We start from the raw sequence: 20,804 nt of genomic DNA, 5'->3' as shown, positions 1-20,804 counted from the left end.
TTTGGGCCCAGCAAATTGCAGATCCCTGGGTTCAGGATATAATTTTTGCCGGTTACCGGGTAGATCTCATCTCCCCCCCCCCTCCGGAGAGATTCATCACCACGCGAAACTTCGGGCCTGCCAAAGAAAGGATCCTAGAATCCTATATTCAGGACTATATCTCCAAGGGAGCCCTGGAGGAGGTGCCGGCAGGGGAGAGAGGCCTAGGGATTTATTCTCCAGTGTTCCTGGTTCCCAAGAAGACGGGAGATCTCCGGATGATCATCGACTTGAGATTCCTCAATCGATTTATAAGGAAAACCAGGTTTCGCATGGAAACCATAAGGTCAGTCAGCCATATCCTCAACACTGGGGACGTCATGGCCACTCTGGACCTCAAGGATGCGTATCTTCACATCCCGATCCATTCCACTTCCCGGAAGTTCCTCAGGATCGCGGTCCAGATTTTAGGGGTTCGCAGGCACTTTCAGTTCGCCGCGCTTCCCTTCGGAATCTCTTCTGCCCCCCTTATCTTCACCAAGGTGGTGGTGTCGGTGGTGGCAGCTTTGAGACTTCAAGGACTGACTATTATTCCCTATCTGGACGATTGGCTTTTCATAGCCTCTTCAGTTCCGATCCTTACCCACCATCTTCAGATCGCAATCTCCTTTCTCTTCCGCCTAGGCTGGATCATCAACTGGCAGAAGTCGAATGTGAGCCCATCGACTTCAATCCATTATTTAGGATTCGTGGTCGACTCTGTGGAGATGTCCCTCCAGTTGACTCCAGAAAGGAGAGCGCGGGTTCAGGACCTGGCAAGGGTCCTTTATGTCCCTCGTCGAGTCTCTATCCGGACTCTCATGAAGATGCTGGGGCTCATGTCAGCGGCTGCGGACGCAGTCCCTTGGGCACTATGGCACCTCCGTCCTCTTCAGTCGGAGGTCCTACGCTTATGGAACGGCAGCCCTGCGGGGCTAGATTCTCTGTGCTCCCTGTCCGGTCAAACCCGGAATTCCCTCAGATGGTGGTTCCATCTGCCAGCAGGGAAGTCTATGACCCAACCAGCTTGGGTCATATTGACTACAGACGCATCCCTTGTAGGCTGGGGGGCGCTCACCTGGATGGATCCCCAGTACAGGGATCTTGGTCTCCTCTGGAGCGGTATCTTTCTTCCAATCTTCGCGAGATGCGAGCTATCCGGCTAGCCCTCCTTCACTTTGCCCCTCAGATTCGGGCCAAGGCAGTGAAAGTCCAGTCAGACAATATGACTGCGGTTCTCTATATAAACAAGCAGGGAGGCACAAGATCATTGCCCCTTCTATCAGAGATCGGGGTAATTCTTCGGTGGGCAGAGATGAACCTTTCCCATCTATCTGCCACTCATATTCGAGGCTCCCTCAATATGATAGCGGACCGCTTAAGTCGAGGATTACCGACCATGGAGTGGTCTCTGCATCCGGAGATCTTCAGGCAGTTAGTTCACAGGTGGGGTATGCCAGAGGTGGATCTCATGGCAACCAGGTTCAACGCCAAGGTGCTGAGGTTCTGTTCCCTCTACAGGGAAGACAACCCCCTGGCGATAGATGCTCTGTCGATACCGTGGAGGTTCAGGCTGGCTTACATCTTCCCTCCGTTTTCCATGATACCGAGGGTATTGATGAAAATCCGTCAGGATCAGGCCTCGGTAATAGCCATCATACCGTTCTGGCCCAGGAGATCCTGGTTTACCCAGCTCATTCAGATGAGTCGGGGACAATACTGGAGACTCCCCCCGGAGCAGACCCTGGTGTCGTGGGACACTCATCTCTGCCCAGATCTGCACAGGTTCAACCTGACAGCCTGGAGGTTGATCAGTCCCTTCCCAACATAGAAGGGCTTTCCGAGTCGGTCCTGAGAACTTTGTCGCATTCCCGAGCAGAGTCTACGAAGAAGGCCTACTCCAGGATCATGAGAATCTTCATGTCATGGTGTGATTCCAAACAGGTGGCGTCTGCAGATCCGCCCCTTCCTGCGATATTACAATTTCTTCAAGATGGATTAGATAAAGGTCTTTCTCCAGCTACCTTGAAGGTACAGATTTGTGCCATCTCGGCCTGTCTCAACAGGCCGCATTCTCGGGACCCACTCATTAAACGCTTCCTGAAGGGAGCTGAAAGACTAAAGCCTACTATACTGAAACCCATTCCCCAGTGGGATCTTTCAGTAGTGCTCAGGGGGCTAGCATCTCCCCCCTTCGAGCCTTTGGAGGAGGTCGAATTCCGATTTCTAACTTTAAAGATGTTTTTTTTTCTGGCTGTAGCTTCAGCCAAAAGGATTTCTGAATTGCAGGCGTTCTCTGCTATTCACCCCTATATTATCTTCCTACAGGACAGAGTACTCCTGAAGTTCTTACCCTACTTCAGGCCTAAGGTGCCTACCTTCCAAAATATCAACCAGGTAATCTCCTTACCAGTTTTGTTTTCAGCCTCCTCCTCTGATACTCCAGCAAGAGACCCGCTGGATATTTCAAGGTGCCTCCAGGTCTATGTGGATAGATCCAGAGAATTCAGGATAGATGAAAATCTCCTTATCCTGTTTGCCGGTAAGTCTAAAGGCCATAAAGCGTCTAAAGCCACCATTAGTCGCTGGATCAAGGAGGCCATTAGGGAGGCCTTCGTCTCCCAATCCCTAGATCCTCCGGAGTTTGTGAGAGCCCATTCTACTAGGGCTGTCTCCACCTCTGTTGCGGAAAGAAGACTTCTTCCCTTAGAGTTGATCTGTAAGGCGGCCTCCTGGAGCTCAGAGTCAACCTTCATCTCCCATTATAGGATAGATGCTAGGATGGCAGAGTTTTCGGCCTTTGGGCAGACAGTTCTTAGTTCTGCCAGGCATGAGGACCCTCCCTAGGGGATTCTTCTTGCTATCTCCCCATCTGTGCTGCTGGTAGGACGTAAGGGAATCGTTAATTTCTAACGATAATTTGTTTTCCCTTAGTCCTAACAGCAGCACACAAATATCCCACCCTAAATACATTATGCTTGTTAAAAACACGGTGGGCTGGGGGGTGATCTCCTCCCTTTCAGGGAGCTGAAGATCGTTTATTGGTTCTTGGGCTCATTAAAAATTCCGCCGGTCCTACCAGTCCACAGGGGGCAGTTAACCCCATCTGTGCTGCTGTTAGGACTAAGGGAAAACAAATTATCGTTAGAAATTAACGAATTGTGTCCATGTCCCAATATTTATGGAACTGACTGTAGCTTGTTTGAACTGAATTGGAGCAGTGCTGCAGTGTCAAGCTCCATCATTACACAATGGATGGACCTGTAGTCCTGAAACAAGTGATTATCGGGGGGGGGGGGTCGGGTGTCAGACCCCCACAGATCAGATATTGATCACTTCTTCTGAAGGTAGGCCATCAACAGTAAAAAGAAAACTGGACAACCCCTTTAAGGCTACCTGCACACTTTGTGGATTCCCCCTGTCTAGAGAAAAGTCCTATTCTTGTCAGTTTTGCAGACACATTCTATTTTTTATTTTTTGCAGACACGGAACACGTGTGTGCGCTGTATGTATCTTTTGCGGACACGGAACACGTGTGTGCTGTATGTATCTTTTGCGGACACGGAACACGTGTGTGCGCTGTATGTATCTTTTGCGGACACGGAACACGTGTGTGCTGTATGTATCTTTTGCGGCCCCGCTGAGATGAATTTTTCAGCATTGGATCCTCAAAAAAAGCAGATCGGAGGTGGACAGAAACTACGGCGGTGTGCACGAGCCCGAAAAATCACGGAGACGTGCGCTACTTTATCTGTGATGCGGACCAAGCACGCCCATTGAAGTCTATAGACCCGTGAAAAAACACTGCATCTGTGTTCTGTCAGTGGTTTTTCGTGGATCTTTGGTAGGACATGCTCTGGAAATTATCAGCTGAGTGACGTCTGTGGAATACGAATGACACGGGCCAAACATGGATCTTTTACGGAGGAAAGATGGACACGGAAATGTGAACGAGGTCTTACCAGTGTTTGCTGCAAGGAGACACATAGCTCTGCACAGGAGCTGTATACACAGAACGGGCGGAAGTTTTTTACAGAACGGGCGGAAGTTTTTTCTATGAGTCAGGGTAGAACTGGAAATAAGTGAAGACATCAGTGCTGTCTGGCTGCAGCCCTGGCCTAAGGCTTGGGACCAGCAATTCTGGATATCTCATGATTATATCACAGGACTGGTGACATTTCACAGAATATCTCTGTACTTCCATGCTTTACACTGCAGCTCTGCCTTTTCAAATCGGCCTCAGTTTGAAAAAAAAAAGGCTTTCTATCCACTACACAGTAAAGAGAAGTTGGTGCAATCCTACCAGTGACCACTAGATGGAGGAAGCGGGCAGCTCTCGCTCGTCTCTCCGGCTGCTGAGCGTAGCTCCACGTGACCCTCCCGCCTCCAATCATCCTGGAGCAGCTCCAACCAATGGGGAGGGAGGGGGCGGCCGCAGGACACACAAGATGGCGACGCCCACAGTCTGAACTGAGTCGTATATTGTGCCGGAGGACGGTGATCTCTGATGGCTCTGGTCAGAGGACTCCTGAGGAGAGGTGAGAGGAGTCCGCACTGTCCCTGTAGTCACTCGGTGGAAGCCTCTTATAGGGGCAGAGTTGTGGTTGTGTGCATGTGATAGACCGGATAATATTGACTCCTGGATGATGCACTAATGAGATACAAACATCTAGAAGAGTGTCATTATCCCCCCCCCCGGGCGGGGTCTGCAGGACTTAGACTTAGGACCTTCCACTGCCCTGAACTTTACCCCAGATACCGCCTCACATTGACTCCTGATCCCCAGGCGGCTGCAGGTACAGGACCTCTCCGGGAATGGGAATGTAGGTAAATAGACGGGTGGTCTCCAACCTGGGACTTTGTAAGTGTACAACTACAACCCCCAGCATTTTCTGGCAGGCTGGGAGTTGTGGTTTTGCAACACCTGGAGAAAGATAGGTTGGAAACCACAGGAGTAGAGAGGAACGAATCGATCGAAATTTGATTTGGGGTCAAATTGTTTGATTCTAATCTGGTCCAAATCAATTCTACCCGAATCAAAAGTGCTGCAAGTGCTCAGAGCACCTGTCTGACCCCGGGGCCCGGTGTTTTCTAGCTTCTTTCTTTTTTTTTTTTTTTTAATTTAGAATTTTTATCTGTCTCATCTCGCCGGTCTCTCGCCCCCCTGCTCCCCCTCGCCGGTCTCTCGCTCCCCCTCGCCGGTCTCTCGCCCCCCTGCTCCCCCTCGCCGGTCTCTCGCCCCCCGCTCCGATACAGATGCAGAATGCGGTGGTGTGTATGAGGCGCTATGGGAGGGAAGGCTTTGCAGTTTTGTAGTTTTATCACATGATGGCGGAAAGTTGATGCTGAAATGACATTGTCCTTCCCTCATCCTCAGACCTCCACAAGGTGGTTCTAGGTCTCCGAAATATGTCGTCCGAGGCTGGGCTATCCTCCTACAGCTATGAAACTCTTAAAGTCACCACGCCGGTGGATCACGTCTTCCATGTGGAGATGAACCGTCCAGAGAAGAGAAATGCGATGAACAAGGCTTTCTGGGGGTACGAAGGTCTATTATTATCTTTATTACTGACTTCTATAGCGCTGCCATAGTCTATAGTGCAGTACAGAGTAAAGTGAACCATAGAACCGGGGACACGGAGGTGGGACTGAACCATAGAACCGGGGACACGGAGGTGGGACTGAACCATAGAACCGGGGACACGGAGGTGGGACTGAACCATAGAACCGGGGACACGGAGGTGGGACTGAACCATAGAACGGTTCAGTCCCACCCCCGTGTCCCCGTTCTATGGTTCAGTGGGATCAGCAGTTGTTGGACGTTCATGGCATATTCTGTGGAATACCCCTTTATATGGCTGCCTGGCAGGGCATTGCTTATCTCACCGGATCAGACTGCTAACACTCCAATCTGCTGGATCCTCGTTTCCCCTAATGGGAGATGTTGGAAGACCTTATAGAGCAGGGATCAGCAACCTCCGGCACTCAAGCTGTTCTGAAACTATAACTCCCAGAATCCTCCTTTCACTTCTGTGGGAGTTACAAGAACACCCAAGTAAGTTTGCATGCTGGGAGTTGTAGTTTCACAGCAGCCGGAGTGCCTGTCATAGTCTGTAAAATAACGGTCATGTCATTCCTCCCGCAGGGAGATGGTCCTTTGCTTTCAGGCTCTCGGAGAAGATGCTAATTGTAGGGCGGTTGTTCTTTCTGGAGCTGGGAAAATGTTCACATCAGGTGAGTACAACTCCCAATATGTCATTATGAGCAGTAGTACGGAGACGTAGATGTGATGCATTGCTAGGAGGTTCTGTTACCTTATGGTTAGAGGGTATCTGACCACAGGCCCCCCTAGTGATCAGTAGAAGGAAGGGGTCCTCAGCATTAGAAAAATTTACAAGGGATTGTCCATGATAAAAAAAAAAAGTACCCTAAGGCCCACCCATGGATCTGCAAAATACGGATACCAAATAAATTGCCATAATCGGCACCACTGTTGTCCATGGGCTGCTTGTGGTATTGCAACTCATTCAAGTGAAATTCAATTTCTAAAAAGTAAAAAAAAAAAAGTGTACGGCCATATCTTCAAAAGAGTGATATTGGCTGCCAATAATGACACAACTGATGGTGTTTTATACTGGGTGACTACATCTACAACCTTATACAAATCACTAGTAAAGGCATAACAAAAAAATAGATTAAAAAAATCTCTAAAATAAAATGTACATACTGTATTTGTACCTATGACACTGGCTGACCTGTTACATGTGCGCTTGGCAGCTGAAGGCATCTGTGTTGGTCTCATGGTCATATGTGCCCGCATTGCTGAGAAAAATGGTTTTATTATATGGATCCGTCCCTCCCTGCATGATGGAAACGGGACGGATCCACAAAATACGCCAAGCCTTAGCTTTTTGAGGGGAGGAGATACTTTCATTGTGGTGTAATGCTCCTCTCACCGCTCGCTGTGCTGAGGATGGGTACACTGACCATTTACTGTCGCTATTTTTCTTGCCTATAGGGATCGATCTCATGGATCTGGCAAGTGATTTTTTACAGCCGCAGGAAGAAGACGTTTCCAGAATCGCCTGGAACCTCCGCAAGAAGATTTGTGCATATCAGGAATCTTTTTCTGTCATTGAGAAGGTTTGTTTTCCTATGTAGAAAATAGACTTCTAGGATACTTCCTTCTTGAGAATATGAGACCTCGCCTGGTGGACTTATCACTGACTTGTCCAAATATGTTTTGTAGGCTAGCCCTCAAGAAATTGAGTTTTTGTTAGGTTGTCATGCTTCATTATCCAGAGTTGCATTATTAGTAATTCATAGTCCCTACGAAACGAGCCCTGCCTTATCATAGTCCTTACCATGACCATTATGAACCATCTAGAAGGACACTGTGACCCTTGGCGTTGGCAGATGGTCGGATTCCATTCTTGTGGACCTTACGTAGATCATTTCTCTAGATCTGCAGGATCCTCAGGCTTCTTAATGACGTTTACAATAATTCTGAGATTGTCTCCATCCACTCTTTTGGTGGCTGTCCCCTTGTACTTTTGTCTTCACCTATTCCCACAGTAGTTGTCAGTGTATTCCAATGAGCTGATGCGTCTTGAAATTTTCAAAATTCTACAGAGCTTCAGACTGGTCATTGTGCTCCAAATTGAAGGTGAGACTTGACTTAGTCAAGGAACCTCTTAATGGGTCCCCTTGCTGACCATGGTCTTCTCAATGGTCGTCACCAACGGCTTAAAGATGCGTTGCATTTGAGGTTGATGATAATGATGATGATGATGGTGTTCCTGAGCCTGTGGATAGTCCTAATGTGGGAATTCTAACATTTCCTTGCAGTGCACGAAGCCTGTGATTGCAGCAATTCACAATGCTTGCCTTGGCGCAGGTGAGCCAGCCCTCGGATTACACTGTCAGATCATTCTGAGCGGGATATCATGTAGTAATGTTGTGCATCTCATTAGGTGTGGATCTTATCACTGCCTGTGACATCAGATACTGTACCCAAGATGCCTATTTTCAAGTTAAGGTGAGTTGTGGTGCATCTGTTGTCCCATAAAGGGACACTTGTACCTAAAGTCACCTGGTGTAAAGTGAGTATGATGTCTCTGAAAGAAGTAGTCCTCAGTCTTCTTAGCAACCCAACAAGTATATTTAGATAGGCTTGTGTAGTATTTTGGCTTTTATAAACCAGGCAGAGGCATCACTTGAATCTTCTGGGCACCAGTGCAAAATCTGTAATGGGAATTCTTATCTACCGTGTGCCATTTATAATACTGGAGTCGTCTTATTTGGCAATGCGACCTCTGGACCTCCTCAAGGAACCAGGGCCAGGGTGTGACCGCTACCATTACACCCCACTATAAATGCACTCCAGAGCCTCTAGGAGTAATGACAACACCCCCGTTGCTCCTAGAGGCTCTTTTGCATACAGTGAGGAACAGAAGTATTTGAACACCCTGCGATTGTGCAAATTCTCCCACTTGGAAATCATGGAGGGGTCTGAAATTCGCATTGTGGGTGCATTCCCACTCAGACAGAATTAAAAAAATAAATAATAATCAGTAAATCACATTGTATGATTTTTTTTTTTTTATTTTTTTTTTTCTTGCACTGCTGAACATAAGTATTTATTTGAACACCTGGGAAAATCAGTGTTAATATTTGGTACAGAAGCCTTGGTTTGCAGTTACAGGGGTCAAACGTTTCCTGTAGTTCTTGACCAGGTTTGCACACACTGCAGCAGGGCTTTTGGCCCACTCCGCCACACAGATCTCCTCCTCTAGATCTGTCAGGTTTCGGGGCTGTTGCTGAGCAACACAGAGTTTCAGCTCTTTCTAAAAGATGTTCTATTGGATTTAGGTCTGGAGACTGGCTAGGCCACTCCAGAACCTTGATATGCTTCTTACTGAGCCACTTCTTAGTTATCCTGGCTGTGTGCTTCGGGTCGTTGTCATGTTGGAAGACCAGCCACGACCAATCCTCAATGCTCTGACTGAGGGAAGGAGGTTGTTGCTCAAAATCTCCCAATAAACGGCCCATTCATCCTCTCCTTAATACAGTGCAGATCTCCTGTCCCCTTCGCAGAAAAGCACCCCCAAAGCATGATGTTACCAGCCCCATGCTTCACAGTAGGGATGGTGTTCTTGGGATGCAACTCATCCTTCTTTTTCCTCTAAACACGACGAGTGAAGTTTAGACCAAAAAGTCCTACTTTGGTCTCATCTGACCACATGACTGTCTCCCATGCCTCCCCTGGATCATCCAGATGGTCATTGGAAAACTTCAGACGGGCCTGAACATGTGATGACTTGAGCAGGGGAACCTTCCGTGCAATGCATTATTTGAAACCATGACGGCGTAGTGTTCTACCGACAGTGACCTTGGAAACTGTGGTCCCAGCTCTCTTCGTGTCATTGACCAGCTCCTCCCTTGTAGTCCTGGGCTGATTCCTCACCTTTATCATCAGTGATACCCCACCAGGTGAGATCTTGCACGGAGCCCCAGTCCGAGGGAGACTGACAGTCATCTTTAGCCTCTTCCATTTTCTAACAATTGCTCCAACAGTTGATCTATTTTCACCAAGCTGCTTGGCAATTGCCCCGTAGCCCTTTCCAGCCTTGTGGAGGTCCACAATTTTGTCTCTGGTGTTTTTTGACAGCTCTTTGGTCTTGCCCATGGTAGTAGTTGGCGTCTGACTGTGGGGTGGACAGGTGTCTTTAAAGAGCTCAGACAGGTGCTACTAAGTTAGATTAATGAGTGGAGTAGAGGTAGACTTTTTAAAGACACAGTAACAGGTCTTTGAGAGCCAGAATTCTTGCTGTTTCTCAGGTGTTCAAAAGCTTATGTTCAGCAGTGCAAGACAAAGAAATTCTTTAAAAATCATACAATGTTATTTCTTGAATTTATTTTTTTAAATTCTCTAAATGGGAATGCACCTACAATGTGAATTTCAGACCCCTCCATGATTTTTAAGTGGGAGAACTTGCAAAACCGCAGGGTGTTCAAATACTTCTGTTCCTCACTGTATAGTAACACATATTTTTTCTCAGCAATGCGGGCACATATGTACATGGGACCAACACAGATGCCTTCAGCTGCCAAGAGCACATGTAACAGGTCAGCCAGTGTCATAGGTACAAATCTGCTGACAGATGGGCTTTAATAGCGGACACTTCTGTGACTAGACATTTACTCTCTCTCTCTCCATAGAAATAAATGGAGGCATCTCCAGTCACCTATGTAATGGTCTTTTTTTTATTTATTTATTTATTTATTTATTTTTTCTCTCCAGGAGGTGGATATTGGTTTGGCTGCCGACGTGGGAACCCTCCAGCGCTTGCCACACATCATTGGAAGCAGAAGGTGGTGTAAAAGTATTTGTGTAGAAGGGATGGGAACAAGCTGGCTGTCTGGTGTGGATGGTTACAGTGATTTGCTTTGGGTGTCATGCACACGGCCGTCATATTGTGCCCCCATACCTCCATGTCTCTACTCTGCCCTCAGTCAATATAGATTTTGCTTTTAAATGAAAGCCCGTCCTTCAATTCCATTTTGTTTTTTGACCTGGTCAAATGATCTAAAAAAATATTCAAGTGATACAAATCATGAGGATGAATAGAACAAAAACTGTACAGCACTCTTCCAGCCGGGTAGAGGTGGTACTATGATGTAAGGACAGGCGGTGACTCCCTTGGTTATGGGCCGACCATATGTGGTTCCAGACCGGCTTCTGAGGCAGAATCGCAACGGTTTATTTTATTGTAAAGTGGGTCAAGTTTACAAGTTAGGCTACTTTCACAGTAGCGTTTTTTGCTCATCTGTCATGGATCTGCAAGAATGCTTCCGTTACAATAATATAACTGCATGCATCCGTCATGAACAGATCCGGTTGTATTAGGTCTTTTATAGCCATGACGGATCTGTCTTGAACACCATTGAAAGTCAATGAGGGATGGATCAGTTTTCTATTGTGTCAGTGAAAACGGATCTGTCCCCATTGACTTGACTTGCATTGTAAGTCAGGACGGATCCGTTTGGCTCAGTTTCGTCAGACGGACACCAAAACGCTGCAAGCAGCGTTTTGGTGTCCGCCTTCAGAGCGGAATGGTGACTGAACGGAGGCAAACTGATGCATCCTGAGCAGATGCTTTTTCTATTCAGAATGCATTAGGGCAAAACTGATCAGTTTCGGACCGCGTGTGAGAGCCCTGAATGGATCTCGCAAACAGAAAGCCAAAACGCCAGTGTGAAAGTAGCCTTAGAGAGCCACTGTACTTTGAACAAACTTTTGTTATGTCATAGCAACATATCGGTGGGGGTCTGAGCGTTGAGACCCCCGCCGATCACTAGAATGAGGAGAGAGAAGTGCCCTCATATTGCGCTCTCTCTCCTGGGACGGGCTCATTAGAAGCCTAATGTGCCCGCCTTGATTGCGTCTCCTACAGCGAGGAGAGAGAGAGTGCGATATGTGAGCGCTTCTCTCTCCTCGTTCTAGTGATCGGGTACTCTCGGCATTCAGACCCCCCACCCATATGTTGCTATGACATATCAAAAGTTTTTCCAAAGTTCAGACAGGGGGGAGGACAGGAGAAGGAATGGGGGTGAAGGTAGACTTGAGGCTTACACTTTGTTGTATTTTAAAGCAAAATCAGCTGTGATTAAAGTCAGGCCATTGGCAGCTGTAGTCATATAGGCTTCAATAGAAGTACGGTAGGTCTGCCAAAGTTGCTTGCCGATGGTCAAATGAATTTCCTTCAGCTGCCACTAGGGGGAGTGCAGTGCGTAGAGTTTATACAGCTGCCATTCTAGCAGTTTTAACACAAGGTTTTTCTTAAAAGCATACAATTTTTATTTATTTTTTATCCAGAATTTTTAAAAATTATTTTACAAAAAAGTTGCGGACAGGTGCTACTTTAAAGGGATTTTCCAGGACTACAAAAAGATGGCTGCTTTCTTCCAAAAACAGCACCTCACCTGTCCATAGATTGTGCATGGTATTGCAGCTCAGCCATATTCACTTCAATGTAGCTGACCTGCGATACCACACAGCTTGTGGACAGGTGTGGTGCTGTTTTTGGGAGAAAGCATCCATCTTTTTGTAGTCCTGAAGAACCCCTTTAAAGTCAATGGGGAAATACAAAATGCTCTGCAAACAGTGCATTTCGAGGCATTTTTCTTCACTTTCAGTGCATTCACTGGCCGTGTTTGGTACTGCAGCCCAGGCCCATTTACTTGAATGGAACTGAGCTGCACATGGGCCATGTGACCAATGAAAGTGATGTCGCTGGAAGAGTCCTAGTGGATGACACATCCTCTTCAAAAAAGCTTATTAGTGGGGCTGCCTGGAGCTAATTTTTCCAGTTGTAATATTCGGGGCAAAGTGCTTTGTGATGAATTACTTCGTCATAAAGCACATTTCTTTGTAAGTAGCGGGTGCAGTGACAGGGAACGGCAATTTCGCCACCCCTGTCATTGTACCCCTCAGATGCTACTTGCATTATAATCGTGGCATCTAACATCAGAATGACAGTGTAAACTAAATAAAATCATACTCTCCTCATCCATTTGATCGCGAAGAGCCGACAACCGCCATCTTGATTGAAGATCCCGCTTGTCATACGTCTTGGGATGGGATCTTCAATAAAGATGGTGGCTGGTTCTTTGTGCTCAAACGGATGAGGTAAGTATGATAATTTTTTTTTTTTCTGCCATTTCAGGGAAATCGACTAGTTACCATGAAGCACAAGGAAATTCGGCTTCGCTGCAAATCAAATTTTCCCTAAAATTTGGATCGAAGAACTTGCCCTATCTTTTTGCTGAACGGACGGATCGCGGACCTATTCAAGTGAATGGATCTGCGATTTCCCCATGCGGCTGCCCCACAGACGGTGCCTGTGCATTGCAGACCGAGTGTGAAAAAGCCCTTAGACTAATGACTGTATTACAAAGCCCGATGTGGTAGACTATTGTCGGGAAGGAAAGCGTTCCCTCCCGCAATCGCTGGCTTGCTAGCGGAGGAGACCGCTGCTATTACATGTAGAGAGCTCCTCCACAGCATGGGGAAGAGCGATCGCTATGCCTCTGCTGCTCCATCTGCATCTCCAGGAGTCCCAATGAGATGAATGGAGCAGCAGTGCACACGCATGACGACGCCATGAATACATGATAAACTGGTTGTCCCACTTTAAGAACTTAACACACAAAATGGCCAATACTATATATGCAGTTTTAATATATCTGTACATTGCTGGTGGAGTAGATCTCTGTAACGTGGAGGTCAGAGAAGTCTTGTATCTGTATGTGGTATCATGGTACTAGTCGCCATGTTCTTGGAGCACTGTGTGATAACAATGGTCTCTTCTTCCCCTCTATAGCTTGGTGAATGAGCTGGCCTTTACCGCCAGAAAGATGATGTCAGATGAGGCGTTAAGCAGCGGACTCGTCAGGTAACGCAGCGTCACTGCTCAATTAACAATGCGACTCCTGCTTCTCTATGTGTGTATGCACAACATGGGGAAAGTCTTCAGACCCTTTTACTTATTTCATATTTTGTTATGTTGCAGGCCTTGTGCTAAAATTAAAAATAAATTCCAGTTTTTCCCCCATCATTCTGCACACAATACCCTACAATGAGAAAGTGAGAACAAAATGTTAGAAATCTTTGCAAATTTATTTGACATAAGTATTCACACCCTTTAAACCTCATGCGGACATCCGTCGAACACGGTCCGTGAGATACCGGACTGGCATTGCAGGAACGCACGGCTTCATAGCAACCAATGACTCCGTGCGCTCCTGCAATACCAGTCCGGTATCTCACAGACCGTCTGCATGAGGCTTTACTCAGGACTTAGCTGAAGCGCCTTTGGCAGAGATTACAGCCTCCAGTCTTCTTGGGGCGATGATGCCACAAGGTTTACCCCTGGATTTGGGGATTTTCTGCCAACTTTCTCTGCAGATCCCCTCAAGCTCTGTCAGGTTGGATGGGGACCGTCGGTGGACAGCCATTTTCAGGTCTCTCAAAGATGTTCGCTTAGGGTCAAGTGGGGGATCTGGCTAGGCCACTTAAGGACATTCATAGAGTTATCCATCAGCCGCTCCTGTGTTGTCTTGGCTGTGGTGAACCTTCTGCCCAGTCTGAGGTCCAGAGCAGTGTGGATCAGGTTTTCATTAAGAATATCTCTGTACTTTGTTCCATTCAGCTTTTCCTCAACCCTAACCAGTTCCCCTTTCAAGATGCTGAAAAATAAATACCCCACAACATGATGCTGTCACCGCCATACTTCACTGTAGGGAAGGTATTGGGCAGGTGATGAGCGTTGCCTGGTTTCCACTAGACATGACGCTTATAATTGAGGTCAAAAAGTTGAATCTTGGCTTCATCAGACCAGAGAATCTTGTTTCTCACAGTCTGAGGGTCATTTAGGTGCTTTCATGTGTATTTTTTTTTTCTGAGGAGAGGCTTCTTTCTGGTCACCCTACTATAAAGCCCAGATTGCTGGAGGCTGCAGTGATGGTTCCAAATGAGAAATTTACAGAATTTAGCACTTTCGGGCACAATTCTGGCACATATTGTATAAATTCCCCCCAGAGCTCTGAGAGTGCTCTGATACACTGTAACAAACCATGCACTTGTGTCCAGAAAGGTGTATGGGCTTTGAACATAAACATGGAATCCTTTCATTCACTGATGGCAGAAACATGGCTGCTTCCCTCCAGAAACAGCGCCACCCTTCTCCAAGGGCTTTGTCTGGCATTGCTTCTCAGTACCGTTCAAGTGAATAGGCCTAAAGGGGTTATGTCGTGATTAATGTAAAACATTATCGGACATCATGTAGAACATTACAATCTTTGTAACAAAGCTAGAACCGGGCCTGTACCTCGCATGGATCCAGAGCTCTCCCCATTCATTGCTCTGCTAGATTTATTTCAAGCTGGAAGCTCAGGGGCCATGTCCTTCTTCTGCAGCTGGTGGCAGTTGAAGGATGGAACCCAGCATCATGTGCGTCCACCTAAGTGAGGTGGACAGAGAAATTAGAACAAGGACAAACAGCAGGTGGTGCTATAGAGATAAATTTAATTGAATAACTCAGTAACTATAATACATTTTTAATTGCATGCCATTACAAAAGTTTTCAGATCCAGGTGCTGGTTTGAAAAATGATTTTTTTGTGGGACTACCCCTTTAATTGCTATGCCACACATAGCGTGTGGACAAGAGCACCCATGTTATTATAATTTACCCCTCTTTTTCAACATTTATTTTTTTTATTTCTTCTTTTCCTCCTCTAGCCGCGTATTTCCTGATAATTCCTCCCTCCTTAGCGCTGCCCTTGAACTGGCCACTGAGATTGCCAGCAAAAGCCCTGTCGCCGTCCAAGGAACTAAAGTGAATTTGCTGTATTCTCGAGATCACTCGGTGCAGGAGAGTCTGGACTACATGGTGAGTGGTCGTCTGTCGTCTTCTTCTGCAGTGTCTTGGACCGCGGTAGTGACGGTCGAGTAACCATGTTGTATTTCTCTCAGGCCACCTGGAACATGAGCATGCTGCAGTCCCAGGACATCGTGATGTCTGCACAGGCTGCTCTGCAGAAGAAAACCCCAAAAGACGTGACATTTTCTAAACTCTAGGAACCGTGGTCCTCTTTGAGATTGCCGTATCTGACTGGACGGCTCGCACATGGTATAACCAAAGTGTCCTGCACAGAACAGCAATTATAACGAGCAAAGGGGGTTCCTACCAAGGAGACTTGAGGTATCTCCTCAGACCTGCAGTAGGATCTGTGGGACATTCTGCTTAGTGGGAAATTTAGAAAATGGCTGCAATAATCTAATATGGAAGTGTAATAAAGCTACATGTTAAACCCATCACAGGTTCAACAATGAATGTAAAGACAATACTACAACGTATGCACTTAAAGGGTATGTCTACATTTGCAACAACTTTTTGTTCTCAAAGCATCTAAAATTGAGAAAATGAGCAACTTTTTCGTAGTGTCTTGATAAAAAAATCTTACACCGTTTTGTGAATACAGCTCCTGTGCAGAGCCATGTGTCTTCAGGCTTACCAGGTACAGACAAGCCCTGCGTAGTCTGATATTGCAGTCTCTGTGTTACTCACCTGACTCTTCTTGATAACCAACAGACAGTAGAAGAGGGAGTGTAGTAACGTGACTACCGGATCAGACTACGTTTTTGTTTTTTTTGTAGTCTGTTACCATAGCGACACAGTTCTGCACACAATTTTTAAGCAAGACAATTTTGAAAGTTTATTCCTTTTTTATTTTATTGCATTAGAACAATAAAAATAGTTGCAGACAATAATATATACAGTAGCGGTTAATAATTCAGTAACGGGCATAATATAAAATGTTCTAATTAATACAACTTATCGTTATTTGAAATGACCATTTGGGAGAATATTTGCTGTCAAATAACTTAATAAATGTTGGGTTGTCTCTACAATAAGCTTTGATTGTGTCTTACTGCAGACGTTTCTTGGCTGTCGATGGGATTTCTGAAATGAGTATTTATGTTGTGAAACCATAAGGGTGCGTTCACACGCTGCGGAGTTCTGAGATTTAAAATAGATTCCATCCATTTGAATGGGAAGGCAGGCATATGGATTTCTGCACGCCCCATGCAGGCGAATAGAACTGATTTTCAGTCGCAGTAAATTCTGAAGACACCCTTATAGAGGATGCATCAATGAGATGATGAGGGTGGGCTCCAAGGGGGACATTTACTAACCTATTTACTCCACTTTTGTAGCGGAAATAGGTTGCACACTTTGTCTCATTCCGTATGTGCGACATTTCCCCCTTTCACGCCACTTTTCAGATAAGGGGACGTGTCTTGGGTGGGTGGCAGGTGGCGCCACAGACCCACCGAATTTGACTTTTTCCATTTCATCCACCATGACGGCCCACATTGAGATTGACCCTTGACCTCTGTAGGGGCAGGAACACATAGAGAGTTTAAGAACCCCCCACCCCTCCACCTCCTCAGTGCTTTCCTGCCCCTACAGGGGCCAACACGTGGAGAGTTCCTCCTTCATGGAGGATGAAATAGCCTTATCTTTCTTACAGGTTCTCCAGCTGGCCTCCCGCGGCAGGGGCTAAGGCTGGCCAGCTAGGAGCATCGAGGACCCTCGTCTTGGCTTATGCCGAGGCCTGTGGTCCTCCCCATACCTTCGGACTTCCTTCCCTCCTTGTGGAAGCAGTTGAAGGTGCCGGCTTCTCGGCGCGCGCTGCGCTCGGCGTCCTTTCCTTCTGGAGGACCGAGCTCTAAGCGTCCGGCAGGGGGAGCAGGTGCGACGCATGGAGCGTCTCTATGGGCGGGCCGGGCGACGCACGCCTCTCTTAGTAGGCTGGTGCGGCGCAGGCCTACGCCGTCATACAAGGCGCAGCTAGATGACGTCAGACGCTGGGATTTTTAAAAAAAAAGAAGACCGCGGTTCCTTTCGGCCCCTCGCCTGCTACACCGCGATGTCTGAGACACCTGCTCCCCGCCAGGAAGGTCCTGATCCTTCTACCTCCAGTACCGTGAGTCCCCTTCTGGGGGGTGTATATTTCAGTTTTGTAAACCTGAATCACTAATGCTGGGATATCTGCAGGGCAGCAAGGAGTTAAAATCCAAAACAAAACCCTTAAAATGCTGTGCTTGTTCCAAGCGTCTCCCCGAAAATTATAAAAAGAGACTATGCAAACCTTGCACTTCGGAGATTTGGAAAGAGGAGCAACCAGATATACTCTCGGAGATGAAGTCTTTTATTTCAGACGAGATTAAGTCCTCTTTAGCCTCCTTATCTACCCCTTCCAGCAACCCCATCCCTTCTAAGAAACGCAAAGTATCCGTTATTTCTTCTTCTGAGGGCGAAGAGGTTGAAGTGGCCTCTGCCTAGTCCAGACAATTTCCTAATGAGGAACCCTTGTCGGACGGAGAGATTCTAGAGGAGGATAAAAGATACTTTTTTTTCCGCTAATGAAATGGAGGAGCTGCTCCGAGCAGTCAGGTCCACTATGGGCATTGAAGATACTCCTAAACCCCGTACGGTTCAGGATGAAATGTTTGGGGGCCTTAGAGCTAGGTCTTCTATTGTTTTCCCCATCAATGAAAATATAAAGGAAATTATATTGGAGGAATGGTCAGATCCAGAAAAGAGACTTGGCGTTCCTAAAGAATTTAGGAATATGCTCTGCTTTGACCCGTCTGAAAGCAAAATATATAACCAGACGCCTAAGGTCGATTTGCAAGTAACCAAGGTAGCAAAAAAGACCGCCCTACCCTTTGAGGATTCCTCTCAGCTAGGCGATCCTATGGATAGAAAGGCAGATGGCCTCCTAAAAAAAATCCTGGGAAGCGGCGATGTTTGGGGTAAAAACTAATATTTCCGCTACATCTGTTGCCAGAGCAATGTATATATGGCTTGGAGAACTGGACGAACATCTGAAAAACAAGACTCCAAGAGAAGAGATCAGGGAATCTCTCCCCCTTCTCCGCTCCGCCACGGCATTTTTGGCTGATGCGTCTGCAGAGTCCATCAGATTTTCCGCCAAGGATGCTGCCCTTTCTAATGCTGCCCGTCGGGCTTTATGGATGAAAGCCTGGTCCGGAGACAAGGCATCCAAGGCCAAGCTTTGTTCTATCTCCTTTTCAGGGGAATTTGTCTTCGGCCCCACTCTGGATAAAATCCTAGAGGGAGCAGCAGACAAGAAGAAGGGTTTTCCAGAAGACAAAGAACCAAAAAAGAAGCCCTTTCGGCAGTACCAACCCCAGCAGAGATCCTACAGGGGGAAAGGGAAGTCTGGCCGATGGAGTTATCCAAAAGGGGGAAGAGGAAGAGGCTTTATCCTCAATCCCCAGAATAGGCAACCTAAACAGCAATGACGCCAGGGTAGGGGGGCGACTGATGGGTTTTCTATCCTCCTGGAGTCAGGTAACTTCAAATCCCTGGGTGCTAAATATAATCTCCCAGGGTTACAGGATAGAGTTCACATCAGTCCCCCCAAGAAGATACTGCATCACTCCTCAGAGCAGATCAGATCTCCCGAAAATCTGGCAGGGCGTCCAGGACCTCTTAGAGCTAGGGGTAATTCGAAGGGTTCCTATCCCAGAGGAAAGGAGAGGATTCTATTCCAGTCTTTTTTTTAGTAAAAAAACCAGACCAATCCTTTCGCACGATAATAAACTTAAAGCCCCTAAACAGGTCTATCTTATACAGGAGGTTCAGGATGGAGACCATCCCATCCACAATCCCTCTGATTCCAAAAGGGGCATTCATGTCGTCAATCGACCTAAAGGACGCTTACTACCATGTCCCCATCCATCATCTTTCCCAAAAGTATCTAAGATTCGCTCTAAGAGGACCAGACAGGTCTATACATCACTTCCAATATGTCGCCCTCCCTTTCGGTATCTCCTCGGCCCCCAGGGTCTTCACAAAGATTGTAGTAGAGATGGTGGCCTGCCTACGTCAGGAAGGAATCACAATTATTCCTTATCTCGACGACTTTTTAATTCTGGGCAAGACAGAATCCGAGAATCTTCTGGCGACCCAAAGATTCTCGGAACTCTTAAAGAGCTTCGGATGGATTATAAATATAAAAAAATCCACCCTAACCCCGTCCATGAGAATAAAGTTCCTGGGTGTGGAATTAGATTCATCCCGGCTGATGACCTTCCTCCCTCAGGACAAAGCTACTGACAAAGTCAGAACATTCCAGAAGGCTCGCAACTGCTCTATCAGAAAGGCCATGAGTCTCCTGGGAAGCCTAACCGCCTGCATCCCCTCGGTGGCATGGTGCCAAAGCCACACAAGAATAATCCAAAATTGGATCCTAACTATTTGGGACGGAAGACAGTTAAGTCTAGACAGGGTCTTTCGGATCCCTCAGTCTGTAAAAACAGACTTGGATTGGTGGAAAGTAAAAAGAAGACTGCTGGAGGCCTTCAGTGGCGGAACCATCCTGTCGTTCAAGTAATCACGGACGCAAGCCTCGGAGGCTGGGGAGCAAAGATAGGAGATCATCTTCTACAGGGTACCTGGCCCGCCGAGATAAGAGACAGATCCTCCAACTACCGAGAGCTTTACGCAGTCCTGGAAGCATTATTAAAAGGAGAGTGCCTTCTAAAAGGGCGACATCTAAGAGTAATGTCAGACAACACTACAACGGTGGCTTATCTGCGTCACCAGGGGGGAACAAGATCACGGCCTCTTGGCGAGATAGCAAAAATAATTTTCTCCTGGGCAGAAGTAAACACTTTATCTCTGTCCGCCATCCACCTAAGGGGCTGCGAAAACACAGTAGCAGACTTTCTGAGCAGAGAGATAGTAGACCCAGGAGAATGGTCTCTGAACAGGAATATATTCCAAAAGATCTCGGAAAGATGGGGCTGTCCAGAGGTAGACTTATTCGCCTCCAGAAAAAATGCGCAGGTAGACTGTTTTTGCTCCCTAAACCCAGGAGACAATCCATGGGCAATCGATGCTCTATCAATACAATGGAATTGGAGACTAGCCTACGCCTTTCCCCCAATACCACTACTACCTCGGGTCGTCCAGAATCTCCTGGAGGAACCGACTACTCTCATCCTGATAGCCCCTCTATGGCCAAAGAGAAGTTGGTTCTCCACTCTAAGACAGCTATCGCTGGAGAATCCGTGGGAGATTCCCTTCCAGAGGGACATTCTAGTCCAGGGCCCTCTTCTTCATCCAGACCCAGGCATGTTCAGGCTGTCAGCCTGGATCCTGAGAGCGAGACACTAAGAAGCAG

At 47.0% G+C, this 20,804-nt stretch overlaps 1 protein-coding gene across 3 annotated transcripts in view; it reads left to right on the top strand.

Annotated features, from left to right (window-relative positions):
- Nucleotides 1-4,445: 4,445 nt before the first annotated feature.
- ECH1 (enoyl-CoA hydratase 1) overlaps nucleotides 4,446-20,804 on the top strand; it is a 108,994-nt gene continuing 92,635 nt past the window's right edge. For 2 of the 3 annotated variants that reach the window (XM_044305221.1, XM_044305218.1), the window contains exon 1: nucleotides 4,496-4,556. In XM_044305221.1, the coding sequence (XP_044161156.1) occupies nucleotides 4,526-4,556 (31 nt within the window). In that variant the 5' untranslated portion in view covers nucleotides 4,496-4,525. Of the gene's footprint in view, nucleotides 4,557-5,395; nucleotides 5,559-6,163; nucleotides 6,253-7,036; nucleotides 7,162-7,866; nucleotides 7,916-7,991; nucleotides 8,057-10,321; nucleotides 10,393-13,403; nucleotides 13,476-15,321; nucleotides 15,473-15,555; nucleotides 16,258-20,804 lie in introns of those variants that run through there. The other variant, XM_044305219.1, reaches the window with a different exon arrangement.

This window comes from Bufo gargarizans, chromosome 9 (genome assembly GCF_014858855.1).
Source record: "Bufo gargarizans isolate SCDJY-AF-19 chromosome 9, ASM1485885v1, whole genome shotgun sequence".
NCBI classification, from domain to species: Eukaryota; Metazoa; Chordata; class Amphibia; order Anura; family Bufonidae; genus Bufo; species Bufo gargarizans.
Note: the sequence above shows the minus strand (reverse complement) of the source record. Positions and strands in the feature narration are given on the sequence as shown.